The sequence below is a fragment of the Marmota flaviventris genome, chromosome 6 (genome assembly GCF_047511675.1).
Source record: "Marmota flaviventris isolate mMarFla1 chromosome 6, mMarFla1.hap1, whole genome shotgun sequence".
NCBI lineage: Eukaryota > Metazoa > Chordata > Mammalia > Rodentia > Sciuridae > Marmota > Marmota flaviventris.
This window is the reverse complement of record NC_092503.1, coordinates 125,978,632-126,005,269: the sequence shown is the minus strand read 5'-3', so window position 1 is coordinate 126,005,269 and position 26,638 is coordinate 125,978,632. Positions and strand designations below refer to the sequence as shown.

The 26,638-nt window shown below is 32.6% G+C and overlaps 1 protein-coding gene across 1 annotated transcript in view; it reads right to left on the bottom strand.

Annotated features, from left to right (window-relative positions):
- Positions 1 to 4,779: 4,779 nt before the first annotated feature.
- The window catches only part of LOC114083594 (olfactory receptor 11A1-like), a 42,965-nt gene continuing 21,106 nt past the window's right edge, over positions 4,780 to 26,638 (bottom strand). The window contains exon 2 of the mRNA XM_071613846.1: positions 4,780 to 5,112. Coding sequence (XP_071469947.1) covers positions 4,780 to 5,112 — 333 coding nt within the window. The remainder of the gene's footprint in view (positions 5,113 to 26,638) is intronic.

Here is a 26,638-nt window from a genome sequence, read left to right as displayed (position 1 = left end):
CAATCAGGTGCTGACAGAACCACCTAATAATCAGCTAGATTTCCTGGCCAATCCTGGATCTTAGCCAGCTCCCTCCACCAACCCCAGTAAGACAAGAGAATATAAAAAACCCTTTTTCCTGTCCCAAGCCTTCCCTTCCTGCCCTAAGCCCAATAAAAATTCCATTCTGGTGGAGCCCCAAAGCCCTCTGCTTAGACCCACCCTGTTGGTCTGAGGGTCCCTCCAGCAGCCTTTATAAATCTTCCTTCTTTTGGTCGCTGCTGCCTGACTTTACACTGAACAATACAACAAACTAAACTAAAAATGGAATGGAAATATCAACAGCAGAAGAAAGACTCCATGTACTCCAAGATGGAGGAGAAAAGAAAGAATGAGAGTGAATAAAGAAAGTTTATGAAATTCATGGGAAAGAGTCCAAGAACATTTTGGAGTCTTAGAAATTCAGAAAGGAGAAAAGACACATAATGGAGCAGAAAGTTTATTTAAACAAATAATAGTAGACAACTTCCCAAACCTGGAGAAAGATATAAATATCTAAGTACAGGAAGTTCAAAAGTCTCCAATTAGAATCAGTCTAAATAAGACTACCTCAAGACATATTATAAGCAAACTCTCAAAGTCAATGACAAAAAGAGGATTCTAAACACAGCTGTAGAAAAGAAACAAATAAAAAATAAGAGATTTTCAATATGGCTAACAACATATTTCTCTCTAGAAATCTTATAGGCCAGGAGAGAGTAGGGTTAGGAATATATATTCAAAATGTTAAAGGGGGAAAACCTTGTCAATAAAGAATAAGAATAGTATCCCCAGCTAATGAAATGATATCATGTTCTTCAGAAATGATAGAGAAAAGATACATTTCAAAACAAATAAAAATAGAAACCAAAAAACATACCTACATTACAAAATATGCTAAGGAAGCTTTTGAAGCTGAAAGGAAATGATACTAGTGAGTAATAAAAATAATCTGAGAATAAAAAAACTCACTGATAAAATTAAGTATATACTCAAATTCAAAAATATAATAATAATGTAATGTTGATGTATAAATCACCTATAACTTTACTACCAAGTTTCAAAGACAAAACTATTTTAAAAGCAATGCAATAATCTGGTAAAGTATAGTTAATATACAAGAATGTAAATTGCAACATCAAAATTCAAAATGTGGCATATATAGTGAATAAAATATGGTTTTGCTTTTTGTAATCAAAGTTAACTTGTTACCAGTTTAAAAAAATATGCTATAACAACAGGATGTGTTTTGTGAGCCTTGTTGTAACCACAAAGGAAAAACCTAAAGCACAAACACACATACAAAAATCAAAAAATCAAAACATACCATTAGAGAATATCACTTAACCACAAAGGGAAAAAGTAATAGAGGAAAAAAAAAGAATACAGGATCTATAAAACAACTGGGAAACAATTAATAAAATGGCAGTTGTTAGCACAAAAGAACGTGAACTTCCTAGATTAGCTCAGCACAGCTTTCATTCAGGAACAGAGTGAGGCCTCTCCCATTTTCCTGATGGAAAATGAGCCATACGCCAAAGGGGAAGATTAGGCTTATATAGGTTACACTGAGAGGTGACTTAATTAATAATCTAACAGTTTAAGCTATCTTTACTGGGCCAGGTGGAGGGTGCAGGGTCAGTAGTCAGTATCTGGGAAAGAATTTGTTAAAGGTGGATCAATGTTTTAGCCTCTCCCTACAAGCAGTTATTTCAGGCTTGATCCTCCCCCAGGGCCTGCTTTGTCACTGGGAAAGAATGTATTGGGAAAAAAATCAAAGTATTGTATTCTCTCTCATTCACTCTCCCTGGGTCACATTATTTTGAGGTTTGTGACTTTCCATATCCAAAAGCAGTAGTAAGACTTTACCTACTAATAATTACCTTGAATATAAATATATTAAATTCTTCAATAAAAGCATAAACTGATTGAATGGATATAAACAAAATAAGATAGACCCAGATATATGCTGCCCATAAAAGGCTCACTTTACCTATAAGAATACCTATAGATTGAAAGTAAAGGACTAGGTAAAGATAGTTCTTGAAAAATGGAAACCAAAAATGAGATGGTATAGCTATATTTAAATAATATAAAATAGATTTTAATTCAGAAATTGTGAATAAATGGACAAAGAAAAATATTATATAATGTTAAATAAGTCAATTCATCAAGAAAACAAGAATTTTAAATCCACATACATTCAACATCAGAGATCCTAAATATATAAAGCAAATACTAGCAGATGTGAATGAAAAGATAGACTGCAATACAATAATAGTAGAAACCTCAGTATCCCATGTTCAGAAATGAATAGATCATCCAGAAAGAAAATCAGTGTCAAGAGCTTTGTAATGTTTTGAACAACCAATAATAAATAAATAAATAAATAAAAAGAAAAAAAAAGATTCAGATCATTAAAAAAAAAAAAAGAAAAGAAAACATTGGACTTAAATCATACTGTAGATAAAATGGACCTAACAGATACACAGAGAATACTCCTGCTAACAGCTACAAAATATACATTCTTTTTTTTTTCTGATAATAATGGTATAAAACTAGAAATCAATTGTAGGACAAACTTTGGAAAATTCACAAATATATATCACTCCTGAACAACCAATAAGCCAATGAAGATAATAAAAGGAAAATTGGGCTGTGGATTTGGCTGAAGCGGTAACGCACTTGCCTGGCCCTCGTGCGTTGTGCTGGGTTCGATCCTCAGCACCACATAAAAATAAATAAAGATGTTGTGTCCACCGAAAACTGAAAAATAAATATTAAAAAATTCTCTTTCTCTTCACTCTCTCTCTCTTAAAAAAAAAGAAACAAAGAAAGCATAAGTCCATTAATTTTGTTTTTAAAAATGTTTGGCTATTATGAATTTCTACAAATTTTGATATAGTATCATCAGTTGGATTTATTCAGAATAATGACTGAGTAAGAACATCTGAGCACCTTGTATCAGATAGAAGCACTGTACAAGTACAGAAAGGTACTATCTTAGACATATATTAAAATATTGGTATCTTAAACAGTAGATGCAAATACAATTAAGAGAATATATCTCAAAAATTTGTTTGACTATCTTTAATAACCAAGTAGACCATTTATATTATTAATTAATTATTAATCTGTTATTTGAATGGCAGTGTGATAAAAATTAAATATAAATATGAGGTGGCACTTTTGGTTAGTATAAAAATCATTATTAAAAAATAACAGTGATATGACATTAGTTTCCATTAGTTTTTCAATAGAGAAATACCATACTTAAGGTTTGGGAAATGTTAAATCTTGACTGACATAGCTGTTGGAAACTCATTTTCCTGACAATTTGTTTGATTTGAAATATGTTTTTTCCTCTCTTTAATTTAGTCTATTTAATGAGTCATTAAGAATACTGATTTCAAATTATTTGATTTAGAGGCTTTGGCAAGCCATCAAAGATGATGAGTGTGGGAAGCTAGGAATCCAGTTTTACTTTAAGGAATACTTTAAGTACACGTTTTATTAAAGTCAAAAAATCTGTAGGATGGCATACTAAGATAATCTTTAATATACAAATTTCTTTTCTACTGATATTCTTAGTCCTCTAATGGATATACATTTAAAAAGTCCATGTGATAGCAAAAAGGAAGAGTGTTATCTTTAGAATTAATTATATTCATATTGGAGCAAACACAAAATGCACAGTGAAGATTCCAACAAAAATCTAAAAACCTCTCAACCCTGCATATTTTTAAAAGGAAATATAATTACTAGAAATATTAGAATCCTCAAATAAACATGCACAACCATGCACATACACACACTCTCCAAAAAAATTAGATTCAAAGTCCTTGTCACTTTTCACTTGGCAGGATCTGAATTCCCCAAATCTGTCTACCCAATAGAAATCACCTAATTATCAAAACACACAAATCTAAACTCAAAATACACCACCAAGGTAGGTAAGTAAGCTATGAACAATCAAAATTTCAATGAAAAACTAATCTGGTGAGTAATCAAATATGGAGTGTAAAAGTAAAAAAAAAAAAAAAAAAATTCCACCAGGACACATAGGACAATAGCCAAGGTAGGGAGGGAAGTGGGTAAGTGGAGAATCCTCCTGGATCCTCCTGCACAGTGCATACTAGGTGCACTTACAGGAGACATTTCTCTTGATCCAAGGATAAGATCCAGATCGCAATATCTTACTGGATATGCCAAAATAAATTCCCAAAGAATGACTAAAAGAAATCTGGCTAATTAAGAGCACATAATTTATTTTTATACAAAAGATATCAATCAACAGATATATTTTATCTAATAGAGTAGATCCAGGATTTATAAAAGAAAAGAAGAGAAAGAAGAAAATTAACTGCAAAAATTCTGGAAGCAGAAAGTATTATTTGCACTTCATTGAGCAAACTGATTGGCTGGTAGATAACAAAGATGTCAATTTAGATAGGATATCTTTGATTATGATAAGTAGAGAAATAAAAGAAAGCAATATTCATTTCTTATGGATCCTCCAAAGGGTCTTGTGAGTCTAATTTTGTAGTACTTGTGTTAGGATGTCTTTGGGTAAAGCCTTCTAATGTCTTCCCATCAGCATCTATACCTTCGGTCAAATCTTCTTCTTTACCTCATGAGAATCTCTCATTCTACTGTGCTTTTATCTCTTCTCACCAACCTCTTCAAAGTTCCCTTTACATCTTTGTTTCTCAGAGTATAAATGGCGGTGGTGGGTGGGGTTAGAGTGGGAGTTACAACAGTCTACAAAAGCATGATGAACTTTCCTTGACTGTGGGCATAGGAGCTGTTGGGATGGATATAGACAGCCATGATGATGCCATAGATGAGGGATACTACCAACAGAGAAGACCCACAAGTCCTAAGGGCTTTATGCCAGGCTTGAGCTGACTTGATCCTCATCACTGCTTGGACTATGTACCCATATGAGACCAAGATGAGTGCCAGGAGGAGGAAAAGCAGTACCAAAGAAGCCATGAAGAGTTGGACCTCAATAGTATGAATGTCTACACAGGCCAACTTGATCATGGCAGGAAATTCACAGTTGAAGTGGTCAATCCTATGGTTCCCACAAAAGGTCACAGTGCCCTGAATGAGTGTGGTGCCCACTCCACTCAACCATGCTATTCCTGCAAGGGAATTGGCAAAATTGCAGGTGCATAACTGTGGCATAAAGGAGTGATTGGCAAACAGCAGCATAATGATCAAATGCCATGACAGCTAGGAGAACACATTCAGTAGATCTCAGTGCCAGAGACACATAGAGTTGAATGGCACAGTCTATAAGTGTAATTGTCTTGGCTGAACCGCAGAGGTTCCACAGCAGCTGGGGACCAATGCTTGTTGTAAAGCAGAGGTCAATGAAGGAGAGATTGGTAATAAAATAATACATGGGTATGTGGAGCATGGAATCCAGAGAGGAAACTGGTATGGTTGCTGTATTGCCTACCAGTGTCAGGAGGTAAGAGATTAGCATGAGTGCAAAGAGAATCTTCTCAAGTTGTGGTTGATCAGAAAAACCCACCAGTATGAAATAACCTCCTAAACTCTCATTAAGCATCTTCATATCACCTTACTTATGACAAGGAGAGAGATAAATATAAAAGTAGAGGTGTTAGTGGAATATAGTTAGAATCAGAATTATACTTGAGAAACATTGACCCTAAAAAATGGAGGAGGGGGGAATGATATGTATGGAGCATGGAACAAGGAGCGGGAGGGAGAGAGAGAGAAAGAGGAGAGAGAGACAAGCAAGAACATTTCCAAGAGTATGCAGAATTTACAGAGAACCATTAAAATATATGAGGATATAAAATAGACCATAAAAGAAGTAATTAATAATTAGTGGTTGCTCAGTTCTTCTAAATTGTTTCATTTTTTTTCTTAGAAATCCATTTTTCTTCCTGAATAACATCTTATAAGATTATAAATAAAAGAAAAATGAGATGTGGTAAAATCAACAATCATTTTTGTAGCTATTTTTTATTCATTATCAATAATAAAAAGTTGCAAATAAAAATGAGATATTTTTGAAAACTTTTATTTGATTTTTTTAATATTGTACCCTGACACAAACATTTGTCAAAATTGTGCTAAGTATGAAACACCTAATCATCATTTTTAATTAGTTAATATATATCATCTATACATTAAACTGCTTTCTTTAAATGTATTTCTAATAATATGAAAATAGACAGTCTAGAGAATAGTGAGAGTCTTCAGAGAGTAACACTTTCGTAAGTTGCAAATAAATTTTGATGCATTGCCGAAAACATTTTTAGAATTGGATATTTTAATTTTGTATTAATTAAAGTAAAACTTTTTGATAATTTCATTTTCTGTAGATTTCAATGAAGTTGTGTTTGGAGTTTAAATTCTATTTTCCCTCTTATAACATCATACTATATGTTAGCAGAATGATGAGTCCCTTTGATTTCTTACTTCACTTAATTTTTATGAAAGACTTAATTGATCTCATCACAGATGGCAAAATATATTAGGTGACCTTTTATCGTTTGGCTTTTAGTCTTCATTGCCTGCCTGTACATGGTCATCAGAACCAGACACATATTTTTATAAAAATAAAATTTTTGTTTCTTAAAATACCAAATTCACAAACCTCATCATCTAATTCAAGGATCTGCCCACAATTTTCTATCTTCTTTCTGTTTTCAGAATTATCTCCCAACATTTGTAATTTATTCTAGCCAAACAAATCTCTACTATTATGCACAGAAAAAAATTCTAATTTCTCATCCTACTCTATTTCTTTTCCTGACTATTCAATTTCTTTTATTCTTGTCAATTTCTAGTCACTTTTCAATATTTATTTCCAGACTCATGTCTTCAAGAAGTTCCCAAATCTACTATACAAAATGCTTTTTTTTTCTGAAATTCCAATTGTGTGGTTTGCAATTGTGTTTTAATTTACATGAGGACCAATTTAATTGAACATGCCAAGCATATTCCTTAAATGGAAAGGAAACTCTCAATGGAAAAGACATTTCTTTCAAATGTCTTCTTATTATCAGCAGAAGCCTTATTTTTTAAAGAAAATATGGATTGAATAAATGGATTTTGAATAAGCTGATGCCTTTGCTTATTCTATTATACTGTTTTCTTCCTATTTTCCTTCTCTTAACTAGTCAACCATGTTTTGAAAACATACTAAATGTATGGCAATATTACCAGCATATACATATACACAAACCTAAATAATTTGCCTCAGTAACATGTATGAATCCAAAGTTATGGCTGTATCATAAAGAATCCCATCCTCAGTACCCCAGCAAAATATTTTATTTGGAATAATTAAAGAAAACTAGAGTCAGAAGGAAATTTCCAGAAATATAAGAAAGCTACCCTTTCTTTGATTTTCTATTTCTGCATTTTCTTATTCCTAAGTGTACATTCTTTGAACTTGAGAGATTAGAAAATTATCATTTACTTCAAATCTAATTCTATTATAAAATAGTACAAGGCAACTTAACCCATTATCAGAAAATAAAAATGCTGAAAAGTAGGCATAAATGAAAGTAAATTATTGACTGGGGTAGTTTGAGGAAGGCTGAAATGAGTAACTGAAGAAAATAATTACTGTTTTCTCTAGATAGAACATTTGTGGTACATGTAGGTAGGGAAGGAAAAAGATATATTATTATTTCCTCACCTCTGAAAATTCTGACCATTCACTTTTCTAATTAGTTTTATAAGTTGAGAAAGTGATACTTACAAATGAGTTTTCCAGAAACATGAAATTCTGAAAATGAATCTCAAATCCACTACCAAGTTTGGGGTGTGAGTGCGTATTTCCAGAGCCAGAAAACATTAGAATTTGTTACTGTAGCAGGAAATGACATCAGACCAAGTTTGGGACCAGGAGAATTCTATATTCCTAATAGAGCAATTAGTACCAAGCAAAAAAGTGACCAAGATAAAGGTCTCCTAGGGAAAGTGTATGGAAGGAACTACTTCTGAACATTTTTATCTTCAGTCAAAAATGTTTCTAGGCCCTCAAATCTCATACTAAAATAAAAAATCTTCAAAAAGGTGAAAATGAAGTTCTCATTGTCAGCCAGGTGTTTTTAGTGACATGATTCTCATGGAGTTATAATTATCAAGACCCAAAAAGCTGAATGCATGTGCATGCATTACATATCAAAGTATGCCAGTAGGATACTTGTGGATTCTGTTTCAGAGAAAAGACATCAACAAAATTTGGTAGCATGATATTTGTCTTGTCAGCATTTCTCAAAAATTTTAAAAGGTTTCCTTATCCAATAAATTTGAAGGGGCTCAGCATAAGACTTCTTAGAAATTCACAAAATACATACATTGGTACTTCTTAAAAATTTACACAGTACAAAGACTATGTCTGCTCACACTAAATTTCTTCCAGAATATTCGCAAATCATTTAGCTAAATAATATTATGATGGATAGCACTTTACAAGTTCAGAGAGATCCTGTCATATAAATTTGCATTTGGGAATAGAAAGGAAAACTGTATGTTAACATCACCTATAAATTACTAACTATAAACATTCAAGTAACATGAATTCCATGGAAAGTAATTGAAATTTCTGGAGCCACACAGAATCCTACTTTTGTCTACACCTTTGAGAAAATCCTGAAACAAGACTCAGTTCATTACATGTCATACTGAAAAACAAACTGAAAGCAGGCAATATACATAAATATTAGAAAACAGATATAGAGTATGGTAAATTCAAAATAAATACTTTATTATACACAGCTGGAATTAAGCTAAGAATTCTTTATTGAACAGACAAATTTTTAGCTAATGTTAGCCAATATAGAAAAAAATACAAATTATTAAAAATATACAAAAGAGCATGAGAATTAGTAAAAAAATAAGCAGAAACATGCTAAATATTCTAATATCTTCTTATAGTTTGCAGAGCTAATTTTATGTTAATTCAATAAGTAGATCCAGGCTATGTAATGCTTACAGCACTAGAAGAAAATACAGAATCTTAAAAATTGGCAATAGTTATAAAAGGAAAGAAAAAAAAAAAAAAAAAAAAATATATATATATATATATATATATATATATATATATATATATATATATATATATATATATATATATTTTTTTTTTTTTTCAGTCAAGTGCAATAGCACATGCCTGTAATCCCAGCAAATCAGGAGGCTGCTACAGGACTGCAAGTGCAAGGCCAGCCTTAGCAAGTTATTGAGGCCCTAAGCAACTTAGTAAAACCCTGACTCAAAATAGTAAAATAAAATGAGCTGGGCATGTGGTTTAGTGGTTAAGCAACTCTGCGTTCAATCCTAGTACATATATATATATATATATATATATATATATATATATATATATATATATATATATAAAATAAAAGGTGGAATGTGATGGACATCATTATCCAAAGTACATGTATGAAGACACGAATTAATGTCAACATACTTTATATACTTCCAGACATGAAAAAATGTGCTGTATATGTGTAATAAGAATTGTAGTCCATTCTGCTGTCATTTAATTTTTTAAAAAATTTTTAAAAAATGATAAAAAAGAAAAGAAATATATCAGAAGGTATACTAAATAAAAATATAAACTTAAAAAAAAAAACAACTAATGAAGCCAGGCACAGTGGTGTATCCCTGTAACCCCAGCAACTCCAGAGGCAGAGGAAGGAGGATTCTGAGTTCAAAGCCAGCCTCAGCAACTTAGGCTCTGAAAAACTTAGCAAAACGCTGTCTCTAAATAAAATATAGAAAAGGTCTGGGGATGTTGCTCAGTGGTTAAGTGCCTCTGGGTTCAATCCCCAGTACCAAATAATAATAATAATAATATAATAATTAATGAGAATTAGGAAAAAATAAGCAGAAACATAGTAAATATTCTAATATTTAGAATAAATATTTGAACAGCACTAAATGTTTGTTCCTCTACTGAAACATCAAAAACAAGTAGAAACTCAGAACCAATGTTTTCAAAACTCCAGAAAACATCAAATATTTTTAGTAACTGCTGAACAAAGAAAACATCAGATTAAAAATAGTAGGAATGTTTTTGTGATGGCCTTATTGTCCTTGCTCCAGCCACTTCCTCCATGGTGGTGGCCTTATCCTAGCAGCAGCCTGAATTCACAGTATGAGACTTTGTCCCTTGTAAAGAGAAAGCAGAGCAGTTCTTACTTCTAAACTAGTACATCTGTTTTAAAATGAGCTTATCTTTGTTTTGGCTAACTTAGAACACAGGCTAGAAAAGTAGTTGGCACTAAAAACTCTGGCAAAGTTAACTCTTCATACTCCTACAGCAAAAGTCTATGAGTTGAAATAAATGATAGATTACATAAGGCCTAGGAGAAAATTCTATCAAATATTTTTTTGAGAAATTAGAATATTCAAAATGTACCTATATAAATGGGGTATTTAGAAAGCCATATATATGCTTACGGCAATATATACTTCCAGAAAATACAGAAGACCCTTAGCTTTCTCTTTAGGCTGTTCCCTAGGCTCAGTGAAATCCTTGCTAGGTGTTGAGGAATATTACTGAAAAAAGTTAATCTCCAAAGACTGGGAGTGTTGTTTGTTGTTGTTTTGTGTGTGTTTTCTTTTCTGTTTTTGTTTTATTGTTGAGCTATTGGTATAGCTTCTGACATGCAAGAAAATGGCTGCCAAATCTAAAGGAATAGTGATTTCAATTATCATACATGGCACAAAATAATCCCTCTCAAAAATACTTTGGGGGGTGTAGCTTTGTAATAGGGGGTTCACCCCTATTACAAAGCTCTGTAATAGAGCACTTGCCTGGCACGCTCAAGACCCTGGGTTTTATCCCCAGAACTAAAAAAAAAAGTAGGGAAAGTAAATAAACAGAAACAAAGTTATAACCTTCAGAAATATAGCTCAGTAAATACTGAAAGGGAAAGAATCTGATTTCTATAACTAACACATTAAATTAGTAGATTACTTAATTTTCAACAACAAAAATCTTCAAGATTTATAAACAAATAGAAAAGTATGGATCACTTGAAGGGATAAATATATAAACTGTCCTTAAGGAAATTCAGGAATAGAAATTTTTAGATAAAGACTAAAACAACTTAAAATGTTCCCCCAAATTAAAGAAAATAGACTAACAATGTGTGAATGAAATGAAAATACCAACAAAGAGAAATTATAAAAAGGGACTCAAACAGAAATTCTGGAGCTGAAAAGTCCACAATTTGAAATGAAAATTTCACTAGAAAGACACAAAAGTTGAGAAGGCAGAAGAAAGAATCAGTAAAATTAAACATAGAACAATTGGTGTTGGCCTGAGAAACAGAAAGAAAAAATAACAAAGTGATCAGGGAAGAACAGACTCTGTGAGACACCTTCAAGAAGACCAACATGTACATTATGGGATTCCAGAAGAAGAGAGAAAGGGTGAATATTTGAAAAAAATAATGACCAAAACTTTAATAAATTTGATGAAATATGTGAAATGACAGATCTAAGAAGCTCAGTGATTTCAAATATGATAAACCCAAAGAGACTCACAGTGAGATGCATAAAAATAAATCTGTCAAGATCAATGACAGAGAACTTTAAAAGCAGCAAAAGAAAACTACATGTATTCACTCCTCAATAAGATTGACATTTATTTATTCACCATAAACCGTGGAGGCTGGAAATGAAAGCATGACATATTTAGGTTGTTAAAAGAAAAATACTGTTCCTCAAAAATTCTATATCTTACAATACTGTCCCTCAAAAATGAGAGAGAAATTACAACATTCCCAGATTAATTTAAGCTGAAGGAGTTTGTTCCTTTAGGCCAATTGTATTAGAAATGCTAAAAGAAATCCTTTAAGTTGACATTAAATGATTACTCAAAGCCATAAAGAAATACAGATCTCTGGTATAAATAATAAGCAAGTGTAATTGTATTTTTGCTTTGTAACTCAATTTTAAGTTTTTGATATATTTTAAAAGACAAACACATAAAAGTTATAATTCTTATCTTATTGGGCACAAAATGTCCAAATATGTCATTTTGACAATAGTAAAGACAAGGAGCTTTATAGGAACTGAAGTCTCTCTCTGCTTCATGATCATTGTGACATGAGCACATAAAAATGTTTAACAATTCTCTGCCACACTCTTCTTCCATGATATTCTTTCTGCCTCACCTCAAGCCCCAAGAAATGGAGACAGCCTTCTATGGACTAAGACCTCTGAAACTGTGAGCCCTTGAATAAACTTTTTCTCCTCCATATTTGTTCTGGTCAGATCCTTTAGTCTCAGCAGCAAAAAAAAAAAAAAAAAAAAAACTGACTAAAACAGGAAGGTATCAAACTAGAAAGATTCTACAGAGAAAAGGAAACAACTAGCATCATGAAAAAAGAACGTGCATAATGGGAGAAAATTTTGCTAGCTACTGTTCCAACAGAGGATTAACATCTAGAATACATAAATAACTCAAAAAACTCAAAAACAACAACAAAATGCCCCAATAAATAAATGAGCAAATAAGCTAAACAAACAATTCTCAAAAGAGTACATACATATATGTTAGACATACAAATGTTTAACAATTATATGAAAAAATACTCAGCATCTCTAGTCATTAAGGAATTGCACATCAAAACTACACTGAGATCTCATTTCACTTCAGTTGGAATGTCAGTCATCCATAATATAAATAACAATAAATTCTGGTGAGCATCTAAGGAAAGGGAACTCAAAAACTGTTGATGAGAATGTAAATTAGTATGACAGTATAAAAATCAGTATGGAGGTTCCTTGAAATTTTAAAATATGATCCAACTGTATGCCATTTACCGGAGACAAATTATACAGAAAATTATATCAAGGAAACCCAAATCTTGTTCTTTAAAAAGATGATGAAATAGATAAACCTCTAGCCCAGCCAACTTAGATATCACAAATGAAAGAGGGGACATTACTATAGGTCTCATGGACAATGGAATAATAAATAGTGTTACAATTTATTGTATGTCCACAAATATGATAACTTGGATGAAAGACACAATTTGTCAAAACTTTTACAAGAAGAAACAGACTATCTGAATAGGATTAAATCTATTATAGAAATTGAAACAATAATAGTTATTCGTAAAAGAAAGCTAATGGACCAATTGGAGTCACTGGTGCATTATATCAAACATTATATAAAAACTAAGTAGCATAATTTCTCATGGACATCAATACACAGTTCCTTGGTAAAATATTAGCAAGTTGAATTCAACAATATACAAAAAATACAGTACTTTAATTCTCCTAAAAACCCTCTTTTGCTTCACTTATTCATTCTGATCTTTATTTCCATCAAATCTTGGCAAACACTGAACTTTTTACTGTTTCAATAATTTGGGTTTTTTTGAATGTAATATAGTTGAAATCATGCAACACATAAAGTCTTAATATTGACTTCTTTCTCTTTATAATCTGTGGTAAATTTTATTCCATCACTTTCCATTACTTGATAGCCCATTTTTTAAGCACTGAATAATATTCCATTGTCAAGTTATACCACAGTATGTGTATTTATCCATTTATCTCCAGAGAGACATATTGGTTCCTTTCATATTTTGACAATTATAAATAAAGCTGTATAATACTATAATGGTAGATTGATTTCATTATGTGTTTGTCCAAATACAACACTGGCAGGCAGTCTGTGGAATTAGAAAATATTTTCAAGCTATCTAATTGATAAAGCATTAATATCTAACCTATGTACAAATCTTCTACAACCTAATAGCAAAAAATAATTCAATTAATAAGTAGACAAAGAACTTGAATAGACATTTCTCCAAAGAAGGCAGACAAATGGCCACCAGATATAGGAAAGGGTGCTCACCATGATTAATCACAAAGGAAATGTAGTTCAGAACTACCATGAGTTATTACCTGCCACCTGATAGAAAGGATGTTAATTTAAAAAATTGTAAGAACTACTGAAGATATTTGAGAAATCAAAAGCTTTATGTTTATTACTGTTGAGGATATAGAATGGTGCAGCTACTGTGGAAAATAGCATGGAGGTTCCTTAAATATTAAAAATAGAACTATTGTATGATCCAGGAGTCCCAATACTGGGTATACATATCCAAAGGAAAGGCAATCATTATGCACAAAAGATATCTGCACTTTCTTGTTCATTATAGCTTTATTTACAACATCCAAGATATGACCTTAAACTCAACAAACCTGTCTCTAACAGCAAATAAATGAATATATATATATATATATATATATATATATATATATATATATATATATATATACACACACACACACACACACACACACACACACACACTTATACATGCAATAGAATACTACTTGGCCTTAAAAAATAAGAAAATTTAAGACAACAAGGAAGAACTTGAATGACAATATATAAAGTAAAACAAACCAAGCACAGAAAGAAAAGTACCACATGATCTCACTTATATATGAACTCTAAAAATGTTGAACTCATAAAAGTAGACAGTAAAATGGTGATTGGCAGGGGCTTGTGAAGAGGTTGGGGAAATATTGACCAAAGGTTATAAAACTTCATGAAGAATAACTTCCAGAGAGGTACTGTAAAACAGTTATTATGGTTACCGACCATGTATTGTGGTCTTCAAAATTCCAGAAGAGTACATCTTAGGTGTTCTCACCACAAAAATTAATAGTTGCAAGAGACAATGCAAATGTTAATCAGTTCAATTTAGTCTTTTCACAGTATGTATACATGTCAACACAACATATTGAAAATGATAAGTATGTTTATTTTTTTATTTTTCAATTGAAAAACAAAAGTATTAGCAATCTAAATTTCTTCCACCAGTGAAAACATTTAAAAGACTGTTTAAAACAATCTAAAGTTGAACAATTCACTGGCAATAGACCATAATAAAAGAACTATTAAGGGAAGTTCTTCAAGCAAAAAAAATGATACTGGATGAAATTTTGAATCTATGTAAAAAGAAAAGAAAAGTAAGAACTTAGGAATTATAAAAATATAGATAAATAGGAAATAATTTCTCATTGTTTTAAAAAATTGACTCTTCAAGACAAAAGGAATACTAACATGTAGTGCTATACATAACATATGTAGAAATAAAGTACATGACAACAATGGAAGGTAGGAGAAATTAGAATATTTTTTAAAGGAATCTTATGTTATATATCATGCTAAATAAGATTTAGAGATAGGTATTGATAAATTAAAAGTGCAAGTTATATGACCTTGAACAACATTTTAAAAATAAGGCAGATTTTTTTGATCATATTAATAATTAAAATAGAATTACACTAAAAGCATATTCTATTTATCTAACTGAAGATAAGACCAAGAAACAACAAATGATAATCAAATAGAGGTCAGGTTCAGCCCTTATCCATCTCTCTGACCTGTATGGAAGCTCAGGCCCAAGGTAGGACCCAGTAAATCCCATAACCAGCAGACACCCACCTGAGGAGCTTAGGTTCAGCCCAGACCTTCCTCGCTGACCTGTGCAGGAGCTAGGGCTCAGGGTAAGCTTAGGTCTGCCCCCACCCCAAAACCACCTGGGAGCCCAGTTCTAACTCACTCCCATCTTGAGACACTGCAGCCATCCCCATAGCTTTCACCATGCAGTGACCTTTACCATGGGACAACAGATAGGGCCTAGAAGTTGCATCTTGCAGCAGGCATCCCAAAGACAGTATACGTCCAACTCTTTCAGCCACATCTCTGAAAGACATTGTATCCATCTGGGGGCACCTACACTGCTGTTTCAAGTTATCTCCTGCTATCACTGACACCTCCTATAGTTGAAGTAGCATACATCCTGGGACACTGTCAGGGTCTGGAAGGCCAACACCAAGGTGAGATACAGATAATCTGCACAGATACTACAAGATTATAGTGTAGAAACTGTAATACCTCAGATCCACACTGCAAGAAAGGAAATCACATAGACAACATGAGAAAACAAGGGAGGAAAGTGCCCCAAACAAACCAGGATACTACAGTAACAGAACCCATGGACAGCACAGTTGATGCAATGTCAGAGAAAGAGTTCAGAATGTTTATAATTAAAATAATCTGTGAATTTAAAAATGACTTAAATGAGAAATACAGGCAAAATTGATCACCAATAAACAGATAAAGAAGCAAATCTAGGCAACAATTGATCACAACAACAAAGAGGTAAGGGGACAAATACAGGTAGTAAAAGATTATTTCAAAAATAGAGAGATTCTGAAAAAAAATAGAAATCCTTAAAATTATGGAAACAATAAACCAAATAAAAAACTCAATAGAAAGCATTACCAACAGACTAGATCACTTGGAAGACAAAACATCAGATAATGACATGAATGTATACAATCTGGAAACTAAAGTTGACCACACAGTGAAGATGATGAAGAACCATAAGCAGAACATCCCAGAATTATGGTATAGCATCAAAACACCAAATCTAAGAGTTATTAGATAGAGGAAGGCACAGAGTTTCAAACCAAAGGAATGCACAATCTCTTCAATGAGATAATATCAGAAAATTTCCCCCAAATGAAAAATGATTGGAAAATCAAATACATGAGGCTTACAGGTACCAAATATACAAAATTACAACAGGTCTACATCAAGCCACATTATACTGTATATGCCTAGAATACAGAATAAGAATTGAATCTTAAAGGCCACGAGAGAGAAATCAAATCACACATAGAGGGAGACCAATTTGTATCTCAGCATATTTTTTCAGCCCAGATCCTCAAATCCAGGAGATCCTGAAGCAACATATACCAAGCTCTGAAAGAAAATGGATGCCAGTCAAGAATCTTATATCCAGAAAAATTAAGCTCTATATTTGATGATGAAATAAAAACCTTCTGTGATAAACAAAAACTAAAAGAATTTACAACTAGAAAGCCTGCACCACAGAACATCCCCACCAAAATATTTCAAAAAAAGAAATTGAAAAATAACAATGAAAATCAGCAAAGGGAGGTATTACACTAAAGGAAAAACTAATCAAAGGAGAAATCAAGTCTAGTTAAATATTAAAAATAAAAAAATGGCAGGGAATGCAAATCATGTCTCAATAATAATACTGAATGTTAATAGCCTAAACTCACCAATCAAAAGACATACACTGACAGATTGGATTTTTAAAAAAGACCCAACATTATGTTGCCTCTAATAAACTCATCTCATAGTAAAAGACATCCACAGACTGAAGGTGAAAGGTTTGGATAATTCATACCACTCCCATGGACTGCGGAAACAAACAGTAGACTTCAAGCCAAAAGATATAAAGAAGGATATTTATACTACTTAATCAACAAGACATAACAATAATAAATATATATGCCTCCCAAAATAGGGCATTTATGTTCATCAAACTCTTCTCAAGTTCAAGAATCAAATAAACCACAACACAATAATTCTGGGTGACTTTAAAATACCTCTTTCACTACTGGTAGATCTTCCAAACAAAAACTGAACAAAGAAACTATAGAACTCAATAATACAATCAATAACTGATAGACCCAGCCTGAATCCCTCTTAAAATTGGGAGCCATCTCACCACAAAGACATGAAAAGCTAATTTCGGCTTTACTATAAATAACTGCATATTCTGAACCTGCTTAGAATGCCTGCCCATGCCTTGAACTCACCTATGCCTGGCTCCCTCTGACCAGATAGCAGCCCTATCTGAAACTTTAGTGACGCCTCATAAATCTTAGCCTTCCCTGGCCAGATAATGACCCTCTCTGAGGCTCTAATGACCTTTATAAGTTCTGATGTTTGGACCAGCAAAAATATAAACTAGCCTTTGTGTTATGCTCTTTGGAGTTTTGTTATCTGTAAACCCCCTTTTGTGTAACTTTCTGGGCTATAAAGCTGGGCTGCAAGAAAGCTGTGCTGTTGTCTTGTTCCTGCAGTTTCTGTTGGGAGAGGCAGCCCAGTCGGTCAAAATAATAAGCTTGCTTTAATTTGATTTTAATTGGAGTCAGTGATCTTTTCTTTGTATCCTGGTCTAACAAACTTAGACTTAACTGACATATATTGAACATTTTATCCTTCAATGAGCAAATACATTTTCTTCTCAGCAGCACATAGATCCTTCTCTAAAATAGACCATATATTATGACACAAAACAACTTTTAGCAAATATAAAAAAGAAATAGAGATACTAACCTGCATTCTAACAGATCATAGTCAAATGAAATTATAAATCAATGATAAAATAAAAAATACAATCTTTTCCAGCACCTGGAGACTAAATAATATGCTACTGAATGAACAATGGGTTGCAAAAGTCATCAAGGAAGAGATTAAAAATTTCTTAGAGGTGAATTAGAACACAGATAAAACATATCAAAATCTCTGGGACACTATGAAGGCAGCACTAAGAGGAAAGTTCATTGCATGGAGTTCATTTCTTTCATAGAAGAAAAAGTCAACAAATAAATAAGTTAACATTACATCTCAAAGCCCTAGAAAAAGATAAACAAATCTACACCAAAAGCAGTAGAAGACAGGAAATAATTAAAATTAGAAATGAGGGGCTGGGTATGTGGCTCAAGCTGTAACATGCTCGCCTGGCATGTGCGGGGTGCTGGGTTCGATCCTTAGCACCACATAAAAATAAAATAAAGATGTTGTGTCCACCAAAAACTAAAAAATAAATATTAAAAATTCTCTCTCTCTCTTCACAAAAAATTAAAATTAGAAATGAAATGGAAGCAAAAGAAACATTTGAAAAAAATCAGTAGAACCAAAATATAGTTCTTTGAAAAATTAAGTAAAATTGACAGACCCTTAGCTTTGCTAACAAAGAGGAGAAAGAAAGCTCTAATTACTAACATATGCTATGTGATGAAAAAGGAAATATTATCACTCTACAGAAACACAGAATATAATTACAAATTATTTTGAAAACTTGTACTCCAATAAAATAGAAAATATTGAAGGCATTGACAAATTTCTAGAGTCATAGGATTTGTCCAAATTGAATCAGGATGGTACACACAATTTAAGTACATCAATTTCAAGTGATGAAACCGAAGACACCATCAGAATTCTAGCAACCAAGGAAAGCTCAGGACCAGATGGATACACAGCTGAATTCTACAAGACCTTTACAGAAGAACTAATACCAATACTCTTCAATTTATTTCAGGAAATAGAAAAAGAGGAAGCACTTCCAAACTCATTCTATGAGGCCAAAATCACCCTAATTCCAAAACCAGGCAAAGACAATTCAAAGAAATAAAACTTCAGACCAATATCTCTAATGAATATATATATATATATATATATATATATATATATATATATATATATATATATATATATATATAACAAAATTCTCAATAAAATTCTGGCAAATCGAATACAAAAACAAGTCAAAAAGATAGTATGCCATGATCAAGTGGGGTTCATCCCAGGGATGCAAGGTTGGTTCAACATATGAAAACCAATAAATGTAATTCATCATATCAATAGACTTACAAATAAGAATCATATGATCATCTCAATAGACACAGAAAAAGCATTTGACAAATACAGCATCCCTTTACGTTAAATACACTAGAAAAACTAGGGATAATAGGAACATATCTCAATATCATAAAAGCTGTCTATGTTAAGCCCCAGGCCAACATCATTCTAAATGGAGAAAAATTGAAGGCATTCCCTCTAAAACCTGGAGCAAGATAGGGATGCCCTCTTTACTACTTCTATTTAACATAGTTCTTGAAACACTGGCCAGAGCAATTAGACATACAAAAGAAATTAAATGGATAAGAATAGGAAAAGAAGAACTCAAATTAGCACTATTTGTCAATGATATGATTCTATACCTTGAAAAAAATTTCACTAGAAAACTTCTGGAGCTAGTAAATGAATTTAGCAAAGCAGCAGGATACAAAAATCAACACCCATAAATCAAAGGCATTTTTGTATATCAGTGACAAATCCTCTGAAAGGGAAATGAGGAAAACTACCCCATATACAAGAGCCTCAAAAAAAAAAATGCTTTGGAATCAACTTAATGAAAGAGGTGAAAGATCTATACAACAAAAAATACAGAACACTAAAGAAAGAAATTAAAGAAGACCTTAGAAGATGAAAAGATCTCCCTTGTTCTTGGATAGGCAGAATTAATATTCTAAAATGACCATACTATCAAAAGCACAATATAGATTTAACGCAATGCCAATCAAAATCTCAATGTCATTCTTTACAGAAATAGAAAAAGCGTCATGAAATTCATCTGGAAATATAAGAGACCCAGAATAGCTAAAACAATCCTTCGAAAGAAGAGTGAAGCAGGTGGTATCACTATACCAGAACTTAAACTATAATATAGAGCAAAAGTAACAAAAACAGCATGGTATTGGCCCCAAAATAGACTTGTAGACCAGTGGTACAGAATAGAGGGCACAGAGGCTAACCCCACATAATTACAGTTATCTTATATTAGACAAAGGCATCAAAAACATACATTAGAGAAAAGATAGCCTCTTCAAGAAATGGTGCTGGAAATCCATATGCACCAAAATAAAATTAAACCCCTATTGCTCACCATACACAAAACTCAACTCAAAGTAGATCAAGGACCTAGGAATTAAACCAGAAGCACTGCATCTATTAGAATGAAAAGTTGAACAATTCTCCATCATGTAGGATTAGTCCCCAATTTTCTTAATAAGACTTTTATAACACAAAAATTAATATCAAGAATCAATAAATGAGATGGACTCAAACTAAACATCTTCTTTTCAACAAAAGAAACAATCAGCAAGGTGAATAGAGAGCCTACAATTTGGGAGCAAATTTTTCCAAACGTATGTTAGAGCACTAATCTCTAGGATATATAAAGAATTCAAAAATATTTACACACAAAAAACCCAAATAACTCAATCAATAAATGGGCCAAGGAACTGAATAGATACTTCTCAGAAGAAGATATACATTCAATCAACAAATATATGAAAAAAAAATGTTCAACATCTCTAGCAATTAAAGAAATGCAAATCCAAACTTCTCTAAGATTTTATCTCACTCCAGTCAAATTAGCAGCTATTAAGAATACAAACAACAACAAGTGTTGGCGAGGATGTGGGGAAAAAGGTACACTCATACACTGCTGGTGGGACTGCAAATTGGTGCAGCCATTATAGAAAGCAGTATGGAGAATCCTTGGAAAACTGGGAATGGAACCAACATTTGACCCAGCTATTCCTCTCCTCAGTCTATACCCAAATGACTTAAAAACAGCATACTACAGGGACACAGCCACATCAATGTTTATAGCAGCACAATTCACAATAGCTAAGTTGTGCAACCAAACTAGATGCCCTTCAGTAGATGAATGGATAAAAAATGTGGTATACATACACAATGGAATACTATTCAGCATTAAAGGAAAATAAAATTATGGCATTTTCAGGTAAATTGATGGAGTTGGAGAATATAATGCTAAATGAAGTTAGCCAACCCCCAAAACACCAAATGCTGAATATTTTCTCTGATTTAAGGCTGCTGATTCATAATGTGGAGATGGGGGCATGGGAGGATTAGATAAACTCCAGATAGGGGAAAAGGGGAGGGAGGAAAAAGGAGGGATATGAGGGTAGGAAAGATGGTGGAATGAGATGGACATCATTACCCTAAATACATGTATGAAGACACTAGTGGTGAGAAAATACTTTGTGTACAACTAGAGATATGAAAAATTGTGCTCTTTATGTATAATATGAATTGTAATGCATCTGCTGTCATATATAACAAATTAAAATTTTAAAAAATGAAAAAAATCAAATAGAAAAATAGGAAATTTAAAACAAACCATAATGATAAATCTATTGATTATAAATAATTAAACACTCAATTAAAAGATTGCCAGACATCTTAACAAAACAAGACCTAACTCTGAGAGTTCTACTTTAATTGCAAATGAAGAAAATTTAAAAGTTAAATTATGGAAAACATAAACATGAAAATATAAATCATAATATCTGTAATATTAATATTAATATCACTGAAATAGACCAGGAAAAGGAATATTGCCCAGGACAAAGAGAAACATTTCATGATGAGATGAAGGAAGTCATAGAAAGGATATAAGTCATCTTAATCATGTGTGCCTCTAATAATAGTGCTTCTGTATTTACTAAACCAAAAACAACAAAAAAGAAGAAAAAAGGTTTATATGTGGGGATTTCTACACTCCTTTTTCTGTCAGGAACTGACTGAGTAGTTAGAAAACCTGTAAAAATATAGAATATTTAAACAAGATTATTGTGTTAGTGCAGTCTGGTTGCTGTAACAAAATGCCATAGATTGGGTAGCTTATAAACAACAGGAACTTTTTCTCACAGTTCTGGAGGATAGAAAATCCAACATCGAGGTGCCAATGAATTTGGTGTAAACAAACAACAGAGAATATCAATGAAACCAAATGCTGATTCTTTGGAAATTAGTTGAATTGATCAGAGATTCATTGGGCACTGTCTAGAGAGGGGTTCGGGGTGCTGGTGAATTTTCCTGTGGGTTTTCTTGGTGGATCTGTCATTGGAGTTTATGAATCAGACAGCAGGAAGTGTAGCAGGCTGTTGAAACCAGGCCAGTTGTTGTGTGCTTCCTCCCCTTCCTGATCCTACTGTCCATAGACTGATTCAGCCAGGTCAGTTCCTCCTATGGTCTGGTAGCACAAAGCAGAAATAAGACCCTGGGCAGAATCCTTAGGGCTAGGGAAATCAGGCACTAGCTTTTTTTTTTTTTTTTTAACTTTATACCATGTTTTTAGAAAGAAAGAAAGAAAGAAAAACTCAAGTCAAGGTAGCCTCTCTTGGCATGATCTGTGACACCTTGGAGGAAGGGAGATGCAGATAAAATAAAACCTCTCTTCACTGTGTCTGCTCTCAGCTTATTTACTCCAAAAGGATGCTGAAACCTCAGTGAGACTCTAGGCCTCCCTCCAAGGAATTCTTGCCAAAATCAGTATTTTTACTGGGGTATGAAAGCTAGAACATTCTATCCTGCCATCCTGATAATGTCATTCTCTTTATCTTCTTATAAACACATTAATGTCATCATGGAGACAAGACTCTCCTGACCTCATTTAAATTTAAAGTCCAAAGGCTTCATCTCCACAAATCAACAAACAACCTAGGAAACAAGTCTTTGAAATACAAATTTTAGCCAAAAACAAGCATTCAGTCTACAAATCCAATAATATTTCAAAACCAAGAATTATCTATGACTTAAACAACAATAAAAGTTCAACTAGAAAGTTGCTGAAGTTTCTTTGAACTCCTTGATATTTCTAGTGATTCAATGTGAGATGTTAAATGAGATCTATGATGTTCCTGCAAAGAAACTATGTACATAATTACAAGAAAGACCAAAGGTATTAATGTAGGAGAGATGAGGCCAGACACATGAGGAATTTTCAGGAAGCAGGTTCATTTAATCTGTAACATTTCAGAGGACCCAATGCATAAAAATCTCTGGACCCCAGGTTTAGAAATTCTTTGATATTCTTATTAAGTGGGTAGTTACATGACAGTTCCTTCTTGTTCCATATTCTCAGGTTGTACAGACCTTTCACATGTTTTTATCAAGAAAACAGAGATAGTACCTTTTGCAAAGCAAGTTTTCTTGAGACAGAGTTAGTCTACCACACCATTTGATTGTAAACTTGGCATTTACAAAAAAGAGGAAGCTTCAAATGAGTTATCTGTAGAAATTCTGCTGACTTTCATTGTAAACATTGTGCTGACAAGGTGAGAAGCTGCTATGATTATGGCAGGGATCTTTGGGGGCTATAGCAGTATAACTATCAGTATGCTAAATTAAAATGGTACAAATAAACTGTCGGTAAGATTATACCAAATCTGACCAAAATTGATCTCTAACCTGAGAGTGGTTTAGTATCTGTTGTGGTAAATTTTTCAAAGAGACTGCCTTAGTCAAATAAACCTATAAAAAGAAAGTATTTCCAAAATTTCACAGCCTTATAGCCTTAAATTTTCCAAAATCTCCTTTCCAATTTACCATCAGCATTTTAAGACCAGCAATAACCAGGTAATTCCAAGAAGCTGAGGTCAAAAGAGACATTGAGAAATACCATCAGCCGATTACAACACCACAAAAACAATCCATCCTGTCCTCTGCATTCCAAGAAAGAGACTCTGAAGTATTTTTGTGTTAGGTACAAATTTGGGAGGATTCTGAGGAAAAGCCCAAATTCAATGAAATAAAATTCTGGGACTGATTTACTATCTCTTTTGTAAGCCTAAGATGAAATATTAGCATGTGTGCCACGTGTTCCTTCCTTCTCAGAGATATGTTCTGAAGAAAGCATGGGGTTAGAGAACTTCAAAAGTTCCCACTTCAGACTGGAAGAAAAACAAATTAAATGAATTACAGAATTTCTAAAGGATTTTAAATTTAGCCCTAGTGAATGAATAACACTTCATGCTTTTAAACACAACTGCCTGTATTTGAATACTGATCCACAAATGATTAACCAGAAGATAATCACCATGATCCAATTAAATAGGCCAAAACTATCAATGTCTCAGAATGAACACATACTAGTTGGTTAGTAATGTTGATTACTTTTTAAAGTAATTATTATTATGCTTTTCATTATCACACTTTAAAAATTATTCTATTATCAGAAATATTTTAATATATTATCAAATTGAATAGATGTTAATGAACTTTACTGCTACATAAAACATTTAGTTGTATGTATCAATAAGGGAACCTAAAATATTTTAGGGAATAAAAGGACAATGATAGAACTCCTGTTAGTCATGTATCAATTATTAATTGGGCAACTATGTGCAATGCACCAAGTACACAACCATATTTGGAAGCTCTGAAAATTTACCTTTGTTTTCTTCACTCATCTTTCCACTTTCTCTCTGCTCTCCATTAACAAAAATTCCCCTTATTAATTTAACTTGCTATTGACCACGTGCCTTAGCATTCCTTCAGTATGTGGGTAGCATTTAATATTATACAAATCAATGTCCTTATTTTAGAAAGTACTAACGAGTATATTTGCTCTTTGGTACTAACAAAGAGGGAGAGAGAACTTCTTGAGTGAAAGATAAATAGTATGAACAATTACTTTTCTAATTCAACCACCTGCTGGAGAAGTTAATTCTGAATCTACATGGTTCATTTTGGGGTACATAATGAACAATTCAAAATACCCTTAAAAACAAAGTTTACATCTCAAGCCCCAATTCCAATTTGTCGGGACTCCATTTTCTAACTTCATGTGCCAACAACCCTTAACTCTGGCAGTTGTTCTTATTCTGCAGGTGTTGAGTGAAGCTTCAGTCAATCATATTGTTTTCCAAGGCAGGTGGATGGATGAAGAAGGGTAACAATAAAGCATTTCCCTTCCCTGGAAAACCTTCTGGATCCAGCCTACTTCAATTCACATCTTATTAGCCAGAATTAGTTACAAGTACAAGAAAATCTGAGAAATATGTTATTTAACTGAATGTATTTGCCACAACAAGTAAATTTATTATTCCATCAGTAAGGAGTAGAATGTGAGAAAAGGTAATTATTTTGTCCAATCCTCATAAATCTAATAAAAATCCCCATGGCTCTTCATCTGCTTCATAGAATGAAAACTGTTATGAACTATATTTTATGTGGTATATATACACAATGGAATATTACTCAGATATAAGAAAGAAAGAAATCATGGTATTTGCCTGTAAATGGATGAAACTGGAGAATATCATGCCATGTGAAATAAGCCAATTCCCATCCCTCCCAAAAAAGGCCAAATGTTTTCTCTGATATTTGGATGCTAATTTCAAAATAAGGGAAGGAGTTAGAGAAGAATAGAAGTATTTTGGATTAGAAAAAGAGGAATGAAGGGAAGTGAGGGGGAATGGAATTAGGAAAGATAGTAGAATGAATTGGACATTACTATCCTCTGTACATATATAATTACACAACCAATGTAATTCTACATCATGTACAAACAACTAAAAGAATGAAAAGTTATACTCCATATATGTAAAATATGTCAAATACATTCAACTATCCTGTATAACTAATTAGAACAAAAAAAACTACATTTAATCATACTTAAGCAGTCAGATTCTAATTCAGGAGTATTAAATGCAAAAAAAAAAAGTACAAGTTAGAATATGTGGGATTGGAACAATAAGTATGTACTGTGGAATTTAAAAGAGGACATTTATTGCAGTTATAATAAGGAAAATTTCCTATCTAAATGACATTTTGTTCTTCCCTAGTGTTTTGCATTTGCCTTTATATCACTTAAGTCCTATCTTCAGTATTTTTCTCACTTTTCTTTATAATAACAATCATTCAGTTCCTTGCCTGGTTCTTTTACCATCCTAAAACATACTTCTAACACTCAATCTTATTGTACTTACTTTTAATAGAAACAAATAGACACATTGTAAAAGTTATGTTACTAAAATATTATGTAATTTATTAATATAATACAATCTGATTATTAATTATAATCAGAATATTGACTTCTTCAACATACTATGAAATGAAAATTCTATAATTTTCATAATAATGTTTAATAGCATG